Source organism: Lytechinus variegatus, chromosome 14 (genome assembly GCF_018143015.1).
Source record: "Lytechinus variegatus isolate NC3 chromosome 14, Lvar_3.0, whole genome shotgun sequence".
Taxonomy (NCBI): domain Eukaryota; kingdom Metazoa; phylum Echinodermata; class Echinoidea; order Temnopleuroida; family Toxopneustidae; genus Lytechinus; species Lytechinus variegatus.
This window is the reverse complement of record NC_054753.1, coordinates 33437873-33459376: the sequence shown is the minus strand read 5'-3', so window position 1 is coordinate 33459376 and position 21504 is coordinate 33437873. Positions and strand designations below refer to the sequence as shown.

The 21504-nt window shown below is 37.7% G+C and overlaps 1 protein-coding gene across 1 annotated transcript; it reads right to left on the bottom strand.

The window, feature by feature from the left end:
- Window positions 1-654: 654 nt before the first annotated feature.
- LOC121428083 (tripartite motif-containing protein 45-like) lies at window positions 655-5638 on the bottom strand. Its single transcript, XM_041624660.1, has 2 exons — window positions 5003-5638; window positions 655-1943 (listed from the first exon to the last, which is right to left on the bottom strand). The coding sequence occupies exons 1-2, from the start codon at window positions 5636-5638 to the stop codon at window positions 684-686; spliced, it is 1896 nt and encodes a 631-aa protein (XP_041480594.1). The 3' UTR covers window positions 655-683.
- Between the last annotated feature and the right edge of the window lie 15866 nt (window positions 5639-21504).

Here is a 21504-nt window from a genome sequence, read left to right as displayed (position 1 = left end):
TAACATCATAGAGCCTAATCACCACCTTCCTATTCTCCCAATCAACACTCGCTACATACACCCTGTCCTGCTCATCCACGGTAGCATACAGGTAGACATCCTCTGGAGCTTGTAGAAACTCACCAGCATTCCCATCCCTGTCATAGACCGTCACCACCCTTGGATTGGCAGAACATGAACTCGTGACGATCAAACCCGTCCTGGTGGTTGATTTTTAATTTAGTGGTATTTTCAATAAATACTGACTTGTTTTTAAGTTAGTCATTTTGCTATCACTCTATAATTACAGCGATATGATAGGCCTATGATTGTTGCGGACTAAATAGTATATTCAATACTCGGAAATTGTTACAAAATAACGTATAATTGCTATACTTCATTAATTGATTCATTTTATTTATCATTAGTATCATTCGAATATTGTCGAATTAAATTCTAAAATTTCCATGTTTATCCAGCTTCTTACTGCGACACATGTTCTTTTTTCCAATAAAAATATTTTCTACGAATTAAATTGTATCGTATCTAAGATATCACATTAACTGATTTTGTCATTGGATGTAGATATTACTTGGTAAGTAATATACATGTAGTATTGAATATCGACACATGTAAGTAGATTTGTATTGTAGCAGGGTGAAAGCACGTCAGTTTCAATACTACATGGTGTGATATAACGTGGATTACAGTGATACCTTGATGAAATATAACTTATCCCAACAAGCAAAGGCGAGCATGCCTGGGGAGAGGGAAACCAAGTAACACCAATAACTCTCCAATGTCATGTTAAGTGCTTGGAACTCAACTCTTTCCTTCAGGTTCAGACCATCAAGATCATAGAGCCTGATCACGACGCTACTATTATCCACATCAACACTCGCTACATACACCCTGTCCTGCTCATCCACGGTAGCATACAGGCAGACATCCTCTGGAGCTTGTAGAGACTCACCAGCATTCCCATCCCTGTCATAGACCGTCAACACGCTTGGATTGGCAGAACATGAACTCGTGACGATCAAACCCGTCCTGGTGGTTGATGCCTGATATGTCCTGTGCTTTGTTTGAACAGTGTGTTTAAGAGTGGATCCTGTCGGGTCATAGATATCTTGCTTGTCACAGTTAGTAATGATGATTTCATCTGCTTGACTTCTGTTAACATTGATATCATAAGTACAGACTCCCATGTGGATTGTTGCCTTCTTGGAGCCAAGGGGGGAGTATATGTATGCTTCTTTAGTACCGTATAGCAATACGCATAAAGATCCGTCTTGTTGATAGACAAGATCCTTATATTTCCTGTCATTGGGTATGTTACTATACCGCTGTTTACCACCATTTGAATCAATGATATCAATACCTTGTGCGCTCCCCCCATATCCGATGCCCACACTGTCATGTGAGTACCGTGCCATTCCGTAAACATATGACCGTAGATTTACATACTGGATGACTCGCATCTTAGGATCTGATTCGGCGATGCTCCCGAGGTCAAGACGAGTATTATCTGCTGGCTTGAACCTCTTCCCCTTTGCTTTCTTTGTAATTGCTGACGCAGAAGTGTGATCGGTAGCCTCCTTCAGCATGGCATCCAGCTCCTCACAGAGCAGGATATGAGCAGATAGAGTGCCTGTCTCAAGATGACCCAGTCTGTCATTATCTACCAAAGTAATTGAACTACAAATACTCTTGATCCTCTGTCGATCTTTTGACTTCAAGACGTTGAGGTCGTCATCAAAACTACACTCTAAGGCATTTATTTGCTCGGTGAGATTTCGAAGATTTTCTTCCAGCTCCTTGGCCTTGATGCTGTAGGCTTGCCTGACATCATTTAGTAGTGTCTGTACTGCAGTGTGTACCTCATGACGTTGTATTTCTATGTTTTGAATGTTCTTCTCCAGCTCTGTTTTCTTGTCAGCACAGCGTTGGGCAAGGTCTTCCACCTTAGGAATGAAAGTTTGAAAAGTAAAAACGATTTAGATCTGCAAATATTCCTTTAATGTGAAAAGAACAAACTATTTAAAAAGATAACTCATTATGAAAGATTTCTGCCTAAATGAGACAGAAAATCGTGTACAACTCTTGAACGCACACACAGGTCACGGAGTGACCCTGAGTGCAAACAGCTGACTGTGTTACAACGTAGGGGTGATACATTTTCGCAATAGGTGTGATCAAATTCACTGGAGGGACTTTAATTCACTTATAACAAAGAAATGTGTACTACAGTACTCCTGTTGAATGCTCTGATGAAAATTATATGAGTTTCACATTCATTTGAACGGGAGGACAAGATTATTGTATATATCGAGTGCATTATCCATAAATCATACTACCATTGCGACCCCTGCCCGGCCGATGGTTCAGGCATGACGATCCTGAGTGACGTCACCGATAGAGACCTCAAATGCCAGGACAGCCTATTCGACAACTAACTTCATCTAGTAAAACACACGTATTGAAGATATCCAATGGGAAAATGGCTTTCATTTTCATGAAATATACATTCCGTTCCTCAATAAATCTTTAACCCCGTCGTTAACTGCCTATTCATTCTCGAGCAATGGGGGAATGAATACAGAGTGTCTCAAAGTTTGTGTGAAAAAAGGTGCATTTTCCATAGAACTTCTGCCAAAAAGCAATGCGTAAGGGAAAGATTAGCCCCAAAACACGAATAGATGAGTTAATCAAATGGAATGAATCATGAAAATCAGTGAAATATAGTTTCTCCTGTACTCATTACTGAATACCCCGACTTGATACGATTAATTTTTCCCCCTCTCCATCAACTTTTAAGAAAAAGGGTGCATATTTTCATAAAAATATCATGTGTTATATCGACGGACGCCCGTGCGTACGAGCAGGAGGAAGCCAAATGTCTCGTATTTTTCATAATGCTGCAGAATGACACGCGATAATCAGTAAAAGAAACCCCATATTTACACAATTTCATGTCATTGTTACAATAACTTTAAAGCAAAAAATGGCTGACATTCAACAAAAATAATGGGGAATGCATTACATGTATATGCAACAGTATTAACAATATTGATGATGGTACGTTACATAAAGCTAATTGTCAGATACAATACATTTTTATCGATTGATTGATTGATTGATTGATTGATTGATTGATTGATTGATTGATTGATTGATTGATTGATTGATTGATTGATAACGAATTTATTTCATTTCAAAATTTCAACAAAATTACGAAGTAGAGCTAATTGTGATTTAACGTAATGAAATGAAAATGAAACCTTCTGAAAAGCACAGCTCATTAATGAAGGATTTTTTTCAATTAATAAACCATGTTGATACAATATACAAAGTTCAAAGTCTATCTTATACACAAATCATCATATCTTTATAGTAGAAATTACATATAAATCCTTGTAAATTATTAGTGTTTTTATCATATTCTCCAATAGCAAGTAAACGATGAACAAGGCTGAATAATATTTCAAGAAAGTGAAAGGGACACATGAAACAAAACATTACAAGAACAAGAAATACAGGTAGAACGGTACAAGAATAAGGCATGGCAAAAACTATACAAGAACAAGACATAACAAAATCTATACAAGAACTGACAAAGTATAACAAAAACAATAAAACAAAAATGACAAAAAAAACCGAGTAAACAAAGCTGCACAGGTAGATAGAATGAAAACAAACAGAGACGGGAAAAGAAGTGAAATAAAGGGAGGGAGAAAGGAGAGGGGGGATAAGAAAGAATAAGTAATCCTCAAAATATCCTAATAATACTGAATTTTAGGGGTGTTATGATTATTAATGGGATTTTGTTTTATGCTATGAATTGTAGGCTTATTTCATAAAGCTTGTGAAAGTGAGTTCCATGGTTTCATGCTAGAAGATATGACAAGTTTGTTTGTAAATAATGTCATTGTTCAAGGTAAATGGAAAGTTCCAGCAGATCATGTAGGGTAGTGATGAATGTTGACATCACTTGTAAACAGATTAAACGTTTTGATATGTTTATCAACATATCCAAATGTTGCGACCTTTTTTATATCGTTTAATTTCGTCATTATTATTATCTTTTATCAGCACTTATTGTTTGTATTACCCTTATATTTCAAATTAACATTTCTATCATTAATACCATTAGGTATATTAAAGGTCACGTCCATCCAAGAAAAAATATGAATAAATAAATAGAGAAAAATCGAATTGGCATCTCGCTGAAAATTTCATCAAAACCGGATGTAAAATGATAAATTTCGCGCATGTTTTTGACATGCAAATGAGGCAGTCGGTGATGCCCCTCACTTACTATTGCTTTTGTTTTTATTGTTTGAGTTATACAATATTTCATAAGTTTACAGATTTGACAATTAGGATCAACCTGACTGAGCCAAATCGTATTAAAACAATGCTTATTTTACATGGCCAAGAGGAACTAATCTTTGTTTCACTTGACAATGAGGATAAAATTTGAATATTTTATATAAAAAATTAATGCAAAATAAAAAAAGGGAATAGATGTATCAGTCTTCTCATTTGCATACTGACCAGGATGTGCATAATGACTTTGTGAACTTAACCGAAAACTGAAAATGTCATAACTTTCTTATTTATATCCGATTTCGATGAATTTTTCAATGCTATGCTTGTTGGATTTTTTTTCTTTTTATTCAAATCAACTTTATGTTGGGGTGAACTTGTCCTTAATTACTGTTAATGTTATTTACATACATGATCATTCCTATTCTTTTTAAAGGCATTTTCAGCTCTCTTCATCATCAGTATTAAATGTTCTTGTACAGGGTATGGATTCATGGGAGCCAAACTTCGGGTACCGCCTTGTCCCCCATCTTTTCTCCCCCTCCTCCTCCTCCTCCCTTTCCCCTACCCCTCACCGATCGAGGCGTTTTTTTTCTCATCATTTTTTAATCATTGGTATTAATATTATTTTCAGTTTCAATATTCAATTCAGTGTTCTTTCCCAAACTATGATCTATTAAATAAATAAAATTACCTTCCGTCGCAACTCTAGTTCAAAGTCAACCTGGTTCTTGATTTCATGAGCTTTATGACCAACAAGTACACACTTGTGACAGACGTGGACCTTACAATCCTCACAAAACATATCCTTCTTCTCTGGTTTGTGGATGGAGCACATCTCGAATAAATGACCAATGCTGACCTTCCCTTCGATGACGTCATCCATGGCTACGATCTCATGACCGTCAAAGAACATGGTTAGCTGTTGATGAGAATGCAGACACTTATCACACATGTAACATTTACATGTCAAGCAGAATGACACGGCGTCTTTATGAGACTTGCAAGCGGTGCATTTCTGGCACATCTCGAGGACAGCGTTCATCCCACCACACTTGGCGTGGTAATCGTCTACGCATCCGTTGATGGAGACATTGAGGCGGAGATCATCGACACGGTTGGCAGACAACTTGGTGATCTCCCTGCAGAGAGGACAGACCATGTGATCAAGGTCATGGTGGGTTAGATCGTATTTCTTGAGGCATCGCCTACAAAATGTGTGTCCACATGAAGTCAGGATTGTCGCCTCGACAAACATATCAAGGCATAATGGACATATCAGGTTCGGTGAAGAGCTTGATGCTTTCTCTGATTCACGCTTCTCAGCCATCGCTATTAAAATCAATTTACAAACACGAGATCTAAATTTCAACAATTATGGTACACACAATATGTCTATCAGTATTGATGCATTGAAATGTCGATCGAGTTTGGGTTACAACGTATACTTGAATAAAATTCAACTACAAGAGTAAAACACACCCACTTCTAACATCCTATAACAAATAAACTTTGGTATTCTCAGCTACCTTTGAACTTTAGTGCGTTATTTATTTATTCATGATTATTTCTGGAATCATTTGCATAATGTTGAAGATACGTTAACTTGAAGATACGTTAATGCCAAAGTCTATCCTATTGTACAATTCTTTCATATTATCTTATTTATCTTATGCTAATATTACGTGGGGTTATGGAACCGAAAGGTAACAATAATTCCTTATTGTTACTGCATAAAAGAGCCATAAGAATTTGCACAGGTTCTCCTAACTGAGCCCATACTGATCCAATCATAACAAAAACTGAACATAAAATATCTGATATCAATATCTTACAAAGTGCAAATTTTATGTTCAATACTAATCACTTGGTTCCACGCAATTTTAATTCAACATTCACAATACCCATGAACACAATACCAGAGGTTCCAACAATTTTCATACTAGTAATCCCAAAATATTCCTTGCTTATAAAGCCATTAAACATCAAGGACCCAATGTTTGGCAGTCATTGTCTCATGAATAAATTTAAATTCCTTATTGTTAAACTGCAGAAAAGAGCCATAAAAAATTGCACAGGTTCTCCATGTTGTCCTTACTTAGCCAATACTGATTCAATTATCAAAAAAATGAACATAAAATATCTGATATCATTATCTTACAAAGTGCAAATTTTATGTTCAATACCGATCACTTGGTTCCCCGCTATTTTAATTCAACATTCACAATACACAGGTTCATGAACACAATACCAGAGGTTCCAACAATTTTCATACTAGTAATCCCCGAATATTCCTTGCTTATAAAGCCATTAAACATCAAGGACCCAATGTTTGGCACTCATTGCCTCATGAAATAAGAGAATGTTCTTCGCTTTATGACTCATAACTCATACATTTTCTTAAAGTACATTTAGATCATTTATATAGGTACATGTATATTGTTGGTTCCATGACAGTTGCTCCGCCGACAATTGCTACGCAAAATAAGACAACTGCTCCGCCGACAATTGCTCCGCCGACAGTTGCTCCGCCGACAGTTGCTCCGTCGACACTTGCTCCGCCGATATTTGCTCCGTCGGCATTTGCTCCGCCGATATTTGCTCCGCCCGACAATTGCTCCGCCGACAATTGCTCTGCCGACATCTGCTCCTATTTTACGACAATTGTTCCGCGACAATTGCTCCGCCGATATTTGCTCCGCCGAAAATTGCTCCAATTATACGACATTTGCTTCGCGACAATTGCTCCGCAGTAAATTGCTCCGCCGTCATGTGCTCCGATATTAAATACAATTGTATGAACATCTTATACAATTTTTTTTTTATTATTCGTTAATGTTTTATTTATTTATTTCTCCCCTATCATCACAGCTTTCTGCTTAAAAAAATTGTTCTCCCTGCCACCGCAAATCGACAAATTGTAACGCAGAAGGGGAATGACACCCTCCCCATTGAAATTGTGAATCTGGATTTTTGTTCATATATTATCATCATTGGTTTCAATCCGGTCTTGAGCGGGGAGAGAAGGGGGGTGCTGGACACAATATCTCTTCCATAGGCGGATCCAGGGGAGGGGCCGAGGGGCCCGCCCCCCCCCCCCACCTATTTGCGGAGCAAAAAAAAGAAGAAAAAAGATGGAAAAGAGAAGAGTAAAAAGAAGAGGAGGAAGACGAGTAAATAAAATAAGATGAGGGAAAGAATTGGGAAATAAAAAAAAATCTTTCATGTCCCTGTATAAAATTGCCTGTTAGGAGGATTTCATATCTTGTTCAATAATCATGTAGTTCAAATATCAAGTTTGGAAGTCAATATACAAAACATATTTCACCTCGGGAATCGAACTTTCATTATTTTGTGTGATTTACAAATTTATTTTCAAAAAAGTGCTCTGTAAAAATGTTAGTTTTATGGTCTGAAATTAAATATTTTCTGCTCGCGCTGCGCACTCGCAAATTTTTATTTATCAGGTACCTATTATTTCCGTGTTTTCCGTAAAGTTTTCAAAATGTCCCTTTTCAGGTCTGATTGTCAAAACGTATCAGCTATCGCTGAACTCGCATTTGAATGGAGAGTTATGTATGTCTCAATATTGAATATACAAATAAACTTTAAAAAAATCCCCATTTAATGACAGTTTATCAAAGAATTTGGCTCGTGATTTGCGCTCGCATTAATGGTTAAAAATATATTAACTGATGCATCCTATTCATGACTACAAAAGTGCTTGAAATGTCCGGTTTTCAGACCATAATATCATCAGATTTCGTGTCGTCGTTAGGCATTAATGAGTAAGATATTAATTTAGAAATTAAATTGTCCCTTTTGTTTTGTCTCTCGCTTAGCAAGAGAAATAGGAACATAGTCATCAATTTCATATGATAGCATGTCCTAAGGATATCCCGCTCCTTTATGTCAAAACTCAAAGTAATAATAGAACATATCAGCTCTTTATTAAATGCAATCCATATCCACCTCACAATTTCCCTACAAAGTGCTTCAAAATGACTTTTTTTAAGTCGGAATATCAAAAAGTTTAATCTATTTAAATCATTATCCAGTTTCAGATCACAATATCAAAAATTTTCTGCTCGCGCTTTGTGCTCGCATTATCAAGATAGGAAGATCCCATATTACTCATTCTTTTCATGATTTACAAAACATGAATGGAGTGTCCCGTCTAAATCTCGATTTTTCCGCTCGAGCTTCGCGCTCATATACATTGGTAAGTTATATAGCCATCCTGTTCACGATTATAAAAATTGATTGAAATTTTCCATTCTTTATGTAGAAATTTCAAAATGTTTCAGCTCGCACTTCGCGCTTGCATTATTTGATTTTTAAAATATGTAGCGTCTTCATGGCTAAGTGCAAGCAGTCCTTAACAGGTACCTTTCGATCACTTTAAAATGTATACACATAAAAAAAATTTTGCTTGCGCTTTGGGCTCGCATTTTTAATGTGCGGAAGATCCACAATTACTCATCCTTTTCATGATTTACAAAACATGAATAGAGTGTCTCGTTCAGTAGGTCTAAATCTTGCGCTCGCATTATTTGATTTTTAAAGTACTTAACGTCTCCATGGCTAACTGCAAGCAATATTTAACAGGTGCCTTTTCCATCAGTTCATTTCTGCTCGCGCTTCGCGTAGTAATTATTTAATTGCATACACATCTTTTTCAGGATAACAAACATTGACCAGAATATTCAAATTTTAGGAAAAATACATTAAATTTCCTGAAAATTTTACGATTATGTTATTATATATTTATGTTGATTTTTTATAATAAAGCTAAGAAGTGATTAGGACTACCCCTTCAAAGAAACCAAAATCACGATCAAGCGGCCGATTGGGGAAAATATGGCTAACCCCATCCCCCCCCCCCCCCTGGGGGGAAGGCTGGATCCGCCATTGCTTTTCAGCAACTTATACACCATACATTCGCGCCCCCCCCCCCCCTCTCTTTCTCTCTCTTTCTCTTTCTCGTTTTGTTCTTTCACACTATTCATTTTCATTGGTTACCGCTTGATTTATTTTATATTTATCAGCATTATAATTATTAATATTTTTATCAATATTGTTTAATTCGTCTTGGGCCTTATGTACCCTTGCACCTTTTTTCATTGAATATGTTTCAAACGAAAGCATGATCATCACTGGCGTACAGATAGGGGAGGGGCGTGCTAGGGGTCGCGGATCCCCCCATTCTCCTTACCAATGAAAAAAAAAGAAAAAAAGGAAAGGAAACTAAATGTCATCCTTGTCTGGCCCCTTCCATTTTTTTGTTGGTTCATTACGCTACTGGTGAGTTACTATAGGACGAGACTTCGGTTGTATTTTTTTCTATTCTATGCAATACCGACAATATAAATATATTTCAATAAATGAATATATGTATGTATATCTCTCATAACGTATAAACAAATAATGTTGTTTTTAAAAGAAATAATATATGCAAATACCAGTAATAATATAGTTACAATTCATGAATAATAACGCATCGCACTGAATTAATAATACGAGCGCAAAGCGCGAGCTGTTATCAACCTGGAAATGGGACATTTATACGCATTTTTTTTTAAATTGTAAACATGAAGCATACCTATTGAATTTCACCTGGAGCAAATATCTCCACTTCGGAGCATATTTCGCCAGAGCGATTTTGACGCTAATAAGTTTTTTTTTGTACTGTCATAATAATTACATGAACACGCGTATTTTTTTTTTTTCATTTAATCACCAGGCACATAATAAAACTTAAAGAAATGCCCCAAAGGAATAAGAAATTCAGAATCTCTATCCTTCCTTTAACCTAAGTTTTTATATTTCTTTCTATGTTATGTATCAGGGGCCGGGGGCTGGGAGGGGGCTTTTTTCCAAAACCGTGCACAAAAACGTAAAAATGACCATATGATTGAAAACCGTTCCGCGGCCCCTGTGTATGTCATGTAATATATCATGCAAGCATAGTTTAAGTTTACTTTGCAATGACGTCTTCATCCTGTGCTACAATTGTTATGCGCATGAAAGTACGAATAAATAAATAAATGTCGCATTATCAGAGCAATTAACGGCGGAGCAAATATTGACGGAGCAGATTTTGGCGAAGCAGATATCGGCGGAGCAATTGTCCCGATACAATTTTCGGCGGAGCAATTGTCGTATAACCGGAGCAGATGTCGGCGGAGCAAATATCGGCGGAGCAGATGTCGACGGAGCAAATATCGGTGGAGCAAGTGTCGACGGAGCAAGTGTCGGCGGAGCAACTGTCCGGAGTAATTGTCGGCGGAGCAGTTGTCGTGTTTTGCGTAGCAATTGTCGGCGGAGCAATTGTCGGGTCACCATATTGTTACACAGATTTCCAGTTCCCGATGGGGTAGGAGGTTTAGAACATCCGTACATTTTTTTTCTCATGTCATCATTTTAACCTATGTCAATGTATGTATACTGCCATGATGGCACTCGGGGTCTCCCTCGTCAAGACCATTCGGTCTTTTGCAGTGTCACAAATTTCATTATGTATTTATGTATATTTAATTGCTTTGTTTCCAATAACGTATTTCTATGATATTGCATCTTGTGTTTTAATGAATGGAATTTGAATAAATAAAATAGAATTGATATGTGCTTTTCACAAATATGAGTGCATTGAATACTCCTGCCAAATTGTTTTGCTCAAAACCATTCCATAAAAATTATGGCACTTAAAAATGGAGAACTTATTTTTGGTTGTGTTTATATATGTGTGTATGTTTCTAAAAAGTTTGAAATGGTCAATAATTCCTCCCATTACTCAGCATTAACCAATACATGCTTAAACAGACATGACAGAGAATACGTCATGCTTTCTGATCTGCACATACATATATCATAGTTGTATGGATCAGAAAACAAGACGTATTCTCTGTTTTTTAATACTCTTATTCGGAGTTTATTTGACTATGCTAACTCTGCTTGGTTTAGTGGCATAAGCCAATCCGATAAAAAAAATGAAAATTATACAGAATATAATGGTTAGATTCATTAATTGTTCTTGACCCAGAACCCACGTTGTACATCGAACTATCTGGAGCAAGTTTTCTTGTAGACAACAAACGATCAAAACAGCTTATTTTTCACCACATGCATACAATTTATCACAATAGATCGTAACATTATATTGAATCAAACTTTGATCTAGTTACCGAATTACATAACTATCATACAAGAAATAGCCATTTCAACTTCTGCCTTCCAGAAAATGTACATAGTATTGGATCTCTTAGCTATCCCTCTGAATAGAGTATGATGTCTGCTTGCATAGTTAGTGTGTCTTGGAATGGCTGTAGAGGCCAATCCTCGATTTACATTTTCTCAAGCAGGTGGTACAGATGAATTCATCTGTCAGGTCATTAGTGTTAACCTGTTGACGGAGTTTTCTAGCTGCCCGCATATCATCACGTTGTTTCTTTCGGTGTGTTTCAAACCTTTTTGAACCATGACGTACAGCTGATCTCCATTTCAGTCTATCCTTAGCACAGTCTTCCCATGATTCAGGGTTAATCTGGCACTGCTTCAGGCTTCGTTTGAGATTGTCCTTGAACCGTTTTCTTTGACCTCCTAGAGAGCGTTTACCATTCTGAAGCTCTGCAAACATTATCTGCTTGGGTAATCTGTTATTTTCCATGCGGAGAACATGACCGGCCCAGCGAAGTCTACTTTGGATAATGAGAGCTTCAATACTTGTGCATTCACTTTCTTCCAGCACACTGTTATTGGTTCGCTTGTCAGTCCATTTGATGTTTTGTATCCGGCGAAGACATCTCTGATGGTAAGTTTCAAGGCGTTTCAGATGCCGACTGTAGGTTACCCAGGTTTCAGATCCATACAACAACGTAGGTAGGATCACAGCTTTGTAAACCTTCACCTTTGTTCTTGTGAACAGATTCTTATTGTCAAAGACTCTAGTCCTTAGACGCCCAAACGCTGAGCTAGATGCACTCAACCGCTGCTGTATTTCATCATCAATATCTACTTTTGATGAGAGACAACTGCCAAGGTATGTGAATCTCTCAACATTGGTCAGTGGCTGTCCATCAACTTTGATGCAAGGTGGGCATTGTTGTTCATGTGTGATTCCAGGCTTTGGTTGGTACAGGATCTGAGTTTTCCTGGTGTTCAGTTTAAGCCCAAATACAGAGTAGGCATAACTGAAAGCATCCATTGCTGCTTGAAGGTCTTCCTCAGAGGAGGCAACTATAGCATTGTCATCTGCATACTGGAGTTCATTCACTGTGACATCTGTGGTCCGAGATATGGCTTTCAGTCGGCGAAGGTTAAATAGTTGACCATCTATGCGATATCTCAAGTTTATTCCTGGTGGTTGTCGTTGGTTAACGAGCTGCAGCACTGAAGAGACAAAGAGTGAGAAGAGGCTTGGAGCTATAACGCATCCCTGCTTTACTCCTGTCTGTACTGCAAAACTCTCTGATGCTTCACCAGCAACTAACACCGAGGCATTCATGTCTTCGTAGAGTGACCTAATGATTTTGACAAATTTTTCAGGACATCCGACATGAGTAAGTATTTTCCACAGTGTCTGACGATCTACCGAATCAAAAGCCTTGGTGAGATCTATGAAGGCCATGTACAGATCTTGATGATGTTCTCTACATTTCTCCTGTATCTGCCGGATTGAGAATATCATATCAATGGTTCCTCGTCCAGGCCTAAAACCACACTGCGATTCAGGTAGGACTTCCTCGGCGACAATTGATAGACGTTGTGACAGGATTCTAGCTAGTATTTTCCCTGCAACTGAGAGAAGAGAGATTCCACGGTAATTGTCACATGAAGATTTATCTCCCTTCTTGAAGATTGTCACTATTAGAGCATCTCTCAGTTCTGATGGGACGGTTTCCTGCTCCCAGATCAATTTATAGAGATTATGTAGTTTTCTGTGTAGTTCAGATCCAGCTGATTTATAGACTTCAGCTGGGATGCCATCCAGTCCAGCTGCCTTACCATTTTTCATAGCTTTGACAGCACTGGTCACTTCATCAATGGTTGGTGCATCTGACAAATTATCTAGAGTCGTTGACTGGGGAAAATTGTCGATTATTGTTGTTTCCACTGAAGAAGGTTGATTGAGGAGGTCAGAAAAGTGTTCTTTCCATCGTTCTCTAATCTTATCCTTGTCCTTGAGGAGCGATCCATCCTTCCCTAATACAGGTCTTACTCCGTTGACAGTTGGACCGTACACCTTCCTAGTGGCAGTGAAGAAGTCTCTGCTCTTGTTTTCATCAGCGAGTTTTTGAAGTTCTTCAGCTTTCTTCAGCCACCACTGATTTTTTAATTCTCTCACTCTACATTGGATCAAGGATCTTAGAGAATGATATGCTGCTCTCTTATTGGCATTACGTATGTCATTTTGCCAGGTAGTGAAGGCCGATCGTTTGTCTGATATGAGTTTAGTAATTTCCTTATCATTCTCATCAAACCAATCTTCATGATACCTTTCTGGCTTTCCTAAAGTTTCCTTGCAAGACTTTACAATTGCATCTTTTAGGTCATTCCAGTATTTCTCCACATCATCATTGATACTAGGGTTCCTCTCTTGAATGGATTTCTCCATGCTCACTTTGAAGGCTTCTTGCACACTGGATTGTTCAAGTGACCTTAGATTATATCCTGCTCTGTTTTTCTTCTTTGTCTTCCGATGCTTGGGTTGTAAAGAGATTGCTATTACAGATCTTATCAGTCTGTGATCGGTCCAGCAAGCATCAGATGCAGTTATTGCTCTTGTGATGTTCACATCTTTCTTGACATCCTGTCTGACGATAATGTAGTCAATCATATGCCAATGGCCTGATCGAGGGTGACGCCAAGAAGTTTTTTGTCTATTCTTCTGCCGAAAGAGTGTATTTGTGATGGTTAATCTGTGCTCAGCACATTTGGTAAGTAGTCGATGGCCATTGTCATTGACATTACCAATACCTTCTTTACCAATCACACCGTTCCAAATTGTGCTATCCTTTCCCACTCTGGCATTGAAGTCACCAAGTAGCAGGAGTTTGTGACTGCGTGGGATCTGAGTGAGAAGAGTATCAAGGCTTGAGTAGAAAGACTCCTTTTCTTCGGCTTCAGCCATCAGCGTAGGAGCATAAGCAGATATTAGGGTGGCTTTCCTGCCTTTGCTGAGATTCATTTGAAGAGTCATTAGTCTTTCATTTATGCATAGTGGCACTTGATCCATGGTTCTCATGATCTCATTCTTGATAGCAAACCCAACACCATGGATTCTGGGTTCTCCCATACTCTTTCCTTTCCAAAAGAAAGTGTATCCACCTGCTGTCTCTGTTAATTGTCCATCTCCGGCTAATCTTGTCTCTTGTAGGGCAGCAATATCAATGTCATGTTGTCTCAGCTCACGCGCCACAAAGGCAGTACGCCTTTCAGGACGGTTGCTGTTTTGTGTGTCCATAAGTGTTCGTACATTCCATGTACCAATTTTCATTTGATCTTTCTTACCGCTGTAATGGTGAACCCACTGGACGCGGCGTTCCAGCCAGGTTAGTAGGAACAGACTATGTATAGGGCACATTTTCTAGCCCCTTCCCAAGATATGGGTGAGCAGAGTGGATCCTAAATAGGGCTGCTCAGTCATGAAGGCAACTACCGAACTGCTCTCCTGTCCCTAGTCCAAGAGCCGAGCGACTGATTTAACCTTCACCGCCTATGTGCTGGTTAGTGACTAAGGGCTCCCAGATTTCACGATCCTGTCCTCGTCATCACGCTCCAATCGCCATAGGGCTTTGGTAGGGTTGGTTGTGCTGCAAGCAGAAGCTGTGCGTGGTTTTTAAAGTGGGTCTCAGTTGCACACCTGAAATCCACATACTTGGCTGTACCACACCTGAGTCCAATGGCAAGAAAATCTAGACGATCGGAAGATGTAGAACAGTTGCAGTGAATGGCCGTTGGTCCCGTATAAGGACTCCTCCACCCTTTGACAGGTCTTGTTTTTAATCCTGCGGGGTGTTCACGCACCCTCCTCACCTTGGTAAAAAAGAAAAAACCTGAGGTGGGTGTGTCAGTTTAGTCGCCGACGACTCGACCATGAAACAGGTTGTACTGGACTACATGTTACCAGTAGCAGACAAATGCCTGACCTGACCATATAGTATTGGATACTTCACAATGCGATAAAATATTGGATACTTCACAATGCGATAAAACATTGGAATTCTCTTCCCAGTGACTGAAAGGGAATAAGAATCTTTGAGAAAACATCTTTCACTCGAGAGTCAAACAGAAGATGCAATTATACGGTTGATTAAGCAGACCATGTTCTTTCCCTGCCAGGTAATATTAATTATTTTACATATTTTATGATTGGACTTTTTAATTGATATATCTTTCTCATTTTCCTTCTTTTTTCTCTTCGTTCCATTCTCTTCTTGTTGTTGTTATTGCTGTTGTTGTTGTCGTTGTTGTTTATCTCCTTGTTATTTTTCTTTCTACCCTCCTTCTTCCGAAGTGCTACTCCATCTTCCTCTTCTCCTCTTTCTTCTTCCTCTTCTCTTCCTCCATCATCTTCTTCTCCGTTTTCTTCGTCTAAGGCTCCCATGAAAGTCCGCGGTTCGATTCCCGGCCCCGCCCTTTTATCTACATTGCTCTTTTCATAAAATTGCTTCAAATGAACGAAAACTGATCCGGGTTGTTTGTAGAGTAGGGGAGCAGTGAGGTACAGATCACTGGTGTCGATCCGTGACGTCATACTACTCAAGTATGGGGGTGAAACAATAGATCACCCCCCCCCCCTTGAACAATAGATTCATCGCTTGGATTGACACCAGTGGCTTTGCTGGCTAGTATTTTTTTACCGTTACGCCATATCCGGCACCTTCTAAATGTGTAGCTCATTTAATTCTACTGCTCTCCTCAAGACCCAAATCTCGAGATTCTGGAAATCCAGGAATCAATTTTATACATATTTAAAACGATCGGTGCCCCATGCCCTGCCTCGCACTCTTTAAAAAAAACTATCGGTATCCCATGCCCCGCCTCGCCCACTTCTTTCAAAAACTATCGGTGAATGCCCCTTACGCTCGGCGTTCCATACGCTCCATAAAAGGTGCCCTCCCCTGGATCCCCGGCTACGTCACCACTTTATTTATAGGGAGTTTTTAGCACCACGACGCAGAAAGAACATAGAAAATATATCATCAAATTTCATTCATGACAAAGATCAACTAAGAAGTCTTTGTCGAAAATAGGTGTATCAAAACAGTAGTTTCATCTTGGACAAACGAGATGTTGTTGTTTATCTGTTAGCTCAGCCGAAACTTAGGACGAACTGGTGTTCCTGTTCATCAATTTTCGACAAAGACCTCTTAGCTGTTCATTGTCATTTGAAGGGTATTTTCAATAGATTTACTGTGTTCTTGAATATGTTCTACGTTGTGGTGCTAAAACTGCCTATTGAGTTGAATTTGACGCAACCTACTTGAAATAGTTATCGGCAGGAATACAAATCTATCCAAGGCGATTAGCTGCATCTAGAACTTTACATTTGCTTATAGTTGCTGTATGTTTTTTTATCAATTTTCATGTTTGTAACATTAATCATCCAAAAAAGTTCATATTTCAAACAAGGAATAGATTATTTTCTACTGTATAAAGTACTTAGCGCACCCCATGCACAGAGACCATTATGGATGTTTTTTTTGTGAACCAAATTCAAATTTCAATATACAGTGCGTCCCAAAAAAAACTATACACTTTTGAAATGGCTGCCAAATAAAAAATGTAGCACTCTGGGGGAAAAGGCTTTTGGATATGGAAAGCCAATACAGTCAACTTTCAAATGACACCAAAAAGTTGGAAAACTATTCATGCTTGAGCGAGCACTGACCACTGAAACAAAGGGTATGAAAATTAGGGTGGGCCGAAATTAGCTTTCCAATTTCTTTCAGGTTTTTATGTTTGGTACTTGCAAAGTTGAGGGTTATTTGTTGAATTAAAGATCAGATGTGATCAGTATGTTGTTTGTGAAAATTGAATGCGTTACTAAATTGAAATTTAATGCATGAGTGATCATGAATTGCAATATTTAGTGCAGCATTTTGTCTTTATCATGTGGATCTCAACAATGTGTCCATGACACTCGGGAGAAGAGGGGGTAATATGACTCAGGTAGGTGACGTACATTGATGGGATAAAGGTCAACAGAACATTTAGCAACCCCTTCCTCCATCTCTACCCCCTCCCCAACTTCTCTCCTCCTGAGAGACTAAGCTTGGCAATGCTGGGCAGGAATTAGCTTTACAGTTTTCTATGAGAGGTTAGTCCTTTGGAACTTACAAGGCTAAGGGTGTTATGCTATTTTATGAGTGAGATAAGTTATGGTTTCTTAGGCAAATTTCATTGAGTTACTAAATTGAAATGTAATGCATGAGTGAACAGGAATTGTGATTTTAGTGTAGCATATTCATCTTGTGGACCTCAGAAGTGTGTTCGTGAGAGTCAGAGTAAAGTGATGGTACCTGTTACAAGCAAGAGGGCGAGATATGCTTGGTAGACTTGATAGACTTGGTTAAAACCGGGCATTCCTCTTCTTTTTGTCCTTTTACAAGTTAAAAGTCATATGTACCCTCCACCTCCATTTCCCAGCCCCCCCCCCACTTTCTCTGTGTCACTTCCTGGATTGTAGCCTATTCAAAACTTAACTGCCAAGTGACCGGTGGCTGATGGTCAGTTATTTTATTGAATGATTACCAAGAAATTTTATGATTATGATGATTAATGAAGTAATTTACTGAAAAAAATGAATTTTTGATTGATCACATTGCACATTGAATGAGTTGATTGACTAATAAATTGTTGATTAGATGATTGATAGGAAAAAGTTGATGCCCCAATTCAGAATCAATAATTAAATCAACATTCTGCTCTGGACTTTACTCGTACATGACAATAGCCATCAGTCTCTCAACAGGAGGGGAGGGCGGGAAAGAGGGAAGAGGCGGGGGGCTGAATGTTCCGTTGACCCTTATTCCATCAACAACCTTCTCCTACTGAATTCCTATCGCACCCCCTATTCTCCCGACTCCCATGAACACATTGCTGAGGTCCACATGATAAAGTGGAAATGTTGCCCCAGAAAAGCTCCAAATGATAGAGTTGAAATGCTGCCCAAAAAGTGTAATTTATGTTCACTCATGCATTAAAATTCAATTTAATAATCTAAAAAAATTTACTTAAGCAACCAAAACTGGTCACGTTGATCATTTACTTATCACAACGCCCTTAACTTTGCAAGTTCAAAAGGATTTGCCTCTCAAAAACTGACATAAATTGGAAGGCTAATTCCAGCCCACCCTAATTTTCATACCCTTTGTTTCAGTGGTCAGTGCTCGCTCAAGTATGAATATTTTTCCAATTTTTTGGTGTCATTTGAAAGTTGACTTTATTGGCTTTCCATATATGTAAGTCTTTTTCCCCCAAAGTGCTACATTTTTTATTTGGCAGCCATTTCAAAAGTGTATAGTTTTTTTTGGGACGCACTGTAGTGACAAAACATGGCGCTAGATACCTAACCTCAAGCCAAACATTAAGCTTTCGAAGCTATCGATTAAGTCTGCTCAATGCTTTCAAATAAATGGAAATGCTATATACATTATTGGTCACCAGGTGTGAACTTGTTTAAAAAAAAATAAAAATGCCGTCACCATTCGAAAACAAACAAAAAAGGAAACCTCCGAGTGCAATCTATGAAGAGATATCTTATCTTGCCATATCGGCTTGATACCCTTTTCATGTCGACATTTTAACTTTTTAAGTAGACACAGTGATATAGTATATTTCCAAGACGACTTCAAAAGAATTATCATGTCGTCATGGCAACATATATCATCTTACAAAGTGGATAAGACACTTTATCGACCTGACATTTATAGAAGTTGACTTAACAAGATACATGTATCTTATGTCACTATGACAACGACTTGTCTGCATACCATACATCACCGTGTAGACTTACAAAGTTGATAGGTCGACATATCAATAAGGCTGTTACTTGGCAAGATGCAATATATTGCCATCTCATCTGTTAGATGGTACTTTAAATTTACCTATTCCTAAATGTTTCCCTTTGTTTCAAGCGGATGATATTGATGTAGCGGGCCGGACCCTAACAAAGGTGTTGAATGCATCATGCTTGATTTTAAATCTCGATTGACACAAGTCTAGGTTAGCATAATGATCTAGATCATTTTTTTTTCCACTTCCCAAAAGCAAGAGTAAACGGACAGTCGCACACAGAGTAAAAACTGGCACATTTGTCAAAGTTATAAAAAAAATATAAAGGGGAAGGAAAAGGTGGATTTAGAAAACAAAACACTCTTAAAACAACTCATTCAAATTGACTTGACCAGTAGTCAGGTGGGTGCAACTGATAGGTCGAGTCACACCTCTGAATTATATAAGTTATTTTCTAGTAAAATACGACCAGAATCAAATGTGACTAAAGTAACAGTTGCACCCAGCTGACCCTATTAACTAGTCATTTTTACTGATTTGTTTGTATAGAGTGTACCTTATGTGCGTTTGTAAAATCAGATCAACATACAAATCTACTTCAATTTAATACCCTCATCTTTTTCTTCTGTCTTTGTCTTTTATTTTCATCTCTATCCTCTTCCTTTTCTTCTACCTTCTGCCCTTCTTTCCTTTTATCGTTCTTTCCAGCTCTCTCCATTTTTATGTGTTGCCTCCTTCCTCTTTTTCTCTGTCTCTCTCCTCTCTCCCATTTTCTTCATCTTATCTTATACCCTTTTAATTCCTTCTCCTTTCCATTCATGAGATTTTTCCCTCTCTGCCACCGCCTCTCCCTATCTCTCTCTCTCTCTCTCTCTGACACTCTCTTTCTTCATTTCGTAAACTTACTTATTTAAAGATGGAACAAACTCAATTGAATTTGATTACATTTAGAATTTAATGAAATCTTTGATATCAATAGAATCAAGTCAAAATTATAAATTGAAACCTCGTAAGTATGCGATTTACATAAATACTAATCAATCATTTCGTTCGTTCTTAGATAGCAAGCTGTCTCACCGTCTTTCCTCTCCTAAATGAAATTAATAATTGTCTTTATGATATCTCTTACTATGCAGTTTAGCTATTGTATTTGTAATATCGGACTTAAGTAAATACAATTTTGATTTTACAGATATAAATCATTACTTCTGCAATATGGTTTGGTTTGATTTTATATATCAAAGTAATATCAAGAAAATGTGTACAGAATAGTGTACAGAAATGAAGACTTACAAATGTCAATGTACGAAGAGCATGCAAAAGGAGCTAGATCTACTTTTGACCAAATTTTTTTTTACACAAATATATGTATATTTGACGTGGGAATTAAATGCAACATATTGCATTTGAAAATATTGTTGGATAGGTTGGTAAGAATTGATTGCAAATTTGAATTTTGTTCCAACAGGAACTAAATCCAAAACAATTTTTTACAAAAGGAGCTGAATCCAATTTGCGGTTATCTGAATTTCTTTTTCCTATTTTACGTGAAGTTATGCTTTCATATTTTTATATATATGTTGTGGATACAAGTTTACACCATCGATGCAAATTTTGCTGAAAATAATAGAATTTTACAATCTTTATGAACATTTTTGGATTTAGTTCCTTTTAGAATTAAATATCAAAAAGTCACTGTCCTCAGAAAAGATGACAAAATATCATTGTTTTTTCTTTGTGTAATTTTCAATGAATATACATCAGAAAAGATGTGAAATGTATTCTGCTAGCCATATTTATGTGTTTCGTTTTCAATTTCGAATATCAAACATGTTTAAATCGCCCAAAATTTATATTTTACTAACTAAAAGTTATTTTTCCAAAAGGAGCTAAATCTATGAAAAACAAAGTTTCAAAATATTTGTTTTAAATTGATAATGAATGCTAGATTTTTGAAATCGTGATTTAATTAATCTAAGATGATAGTACTATCATATAGATCAAAATTAAACAGCCGTGGATAAGGGAAAGTGGTGAATTAAGAAAAACTTTGATTCACATAAAAATACCAAAAGTGGATTTAGCTCCTTTTGGAACAAACCTCTTGTAAAATAATACAGATGGATCACTCTATTCAGAGTCATTCATAATGACACTGTTCTTTCTATAGAGGTCTAA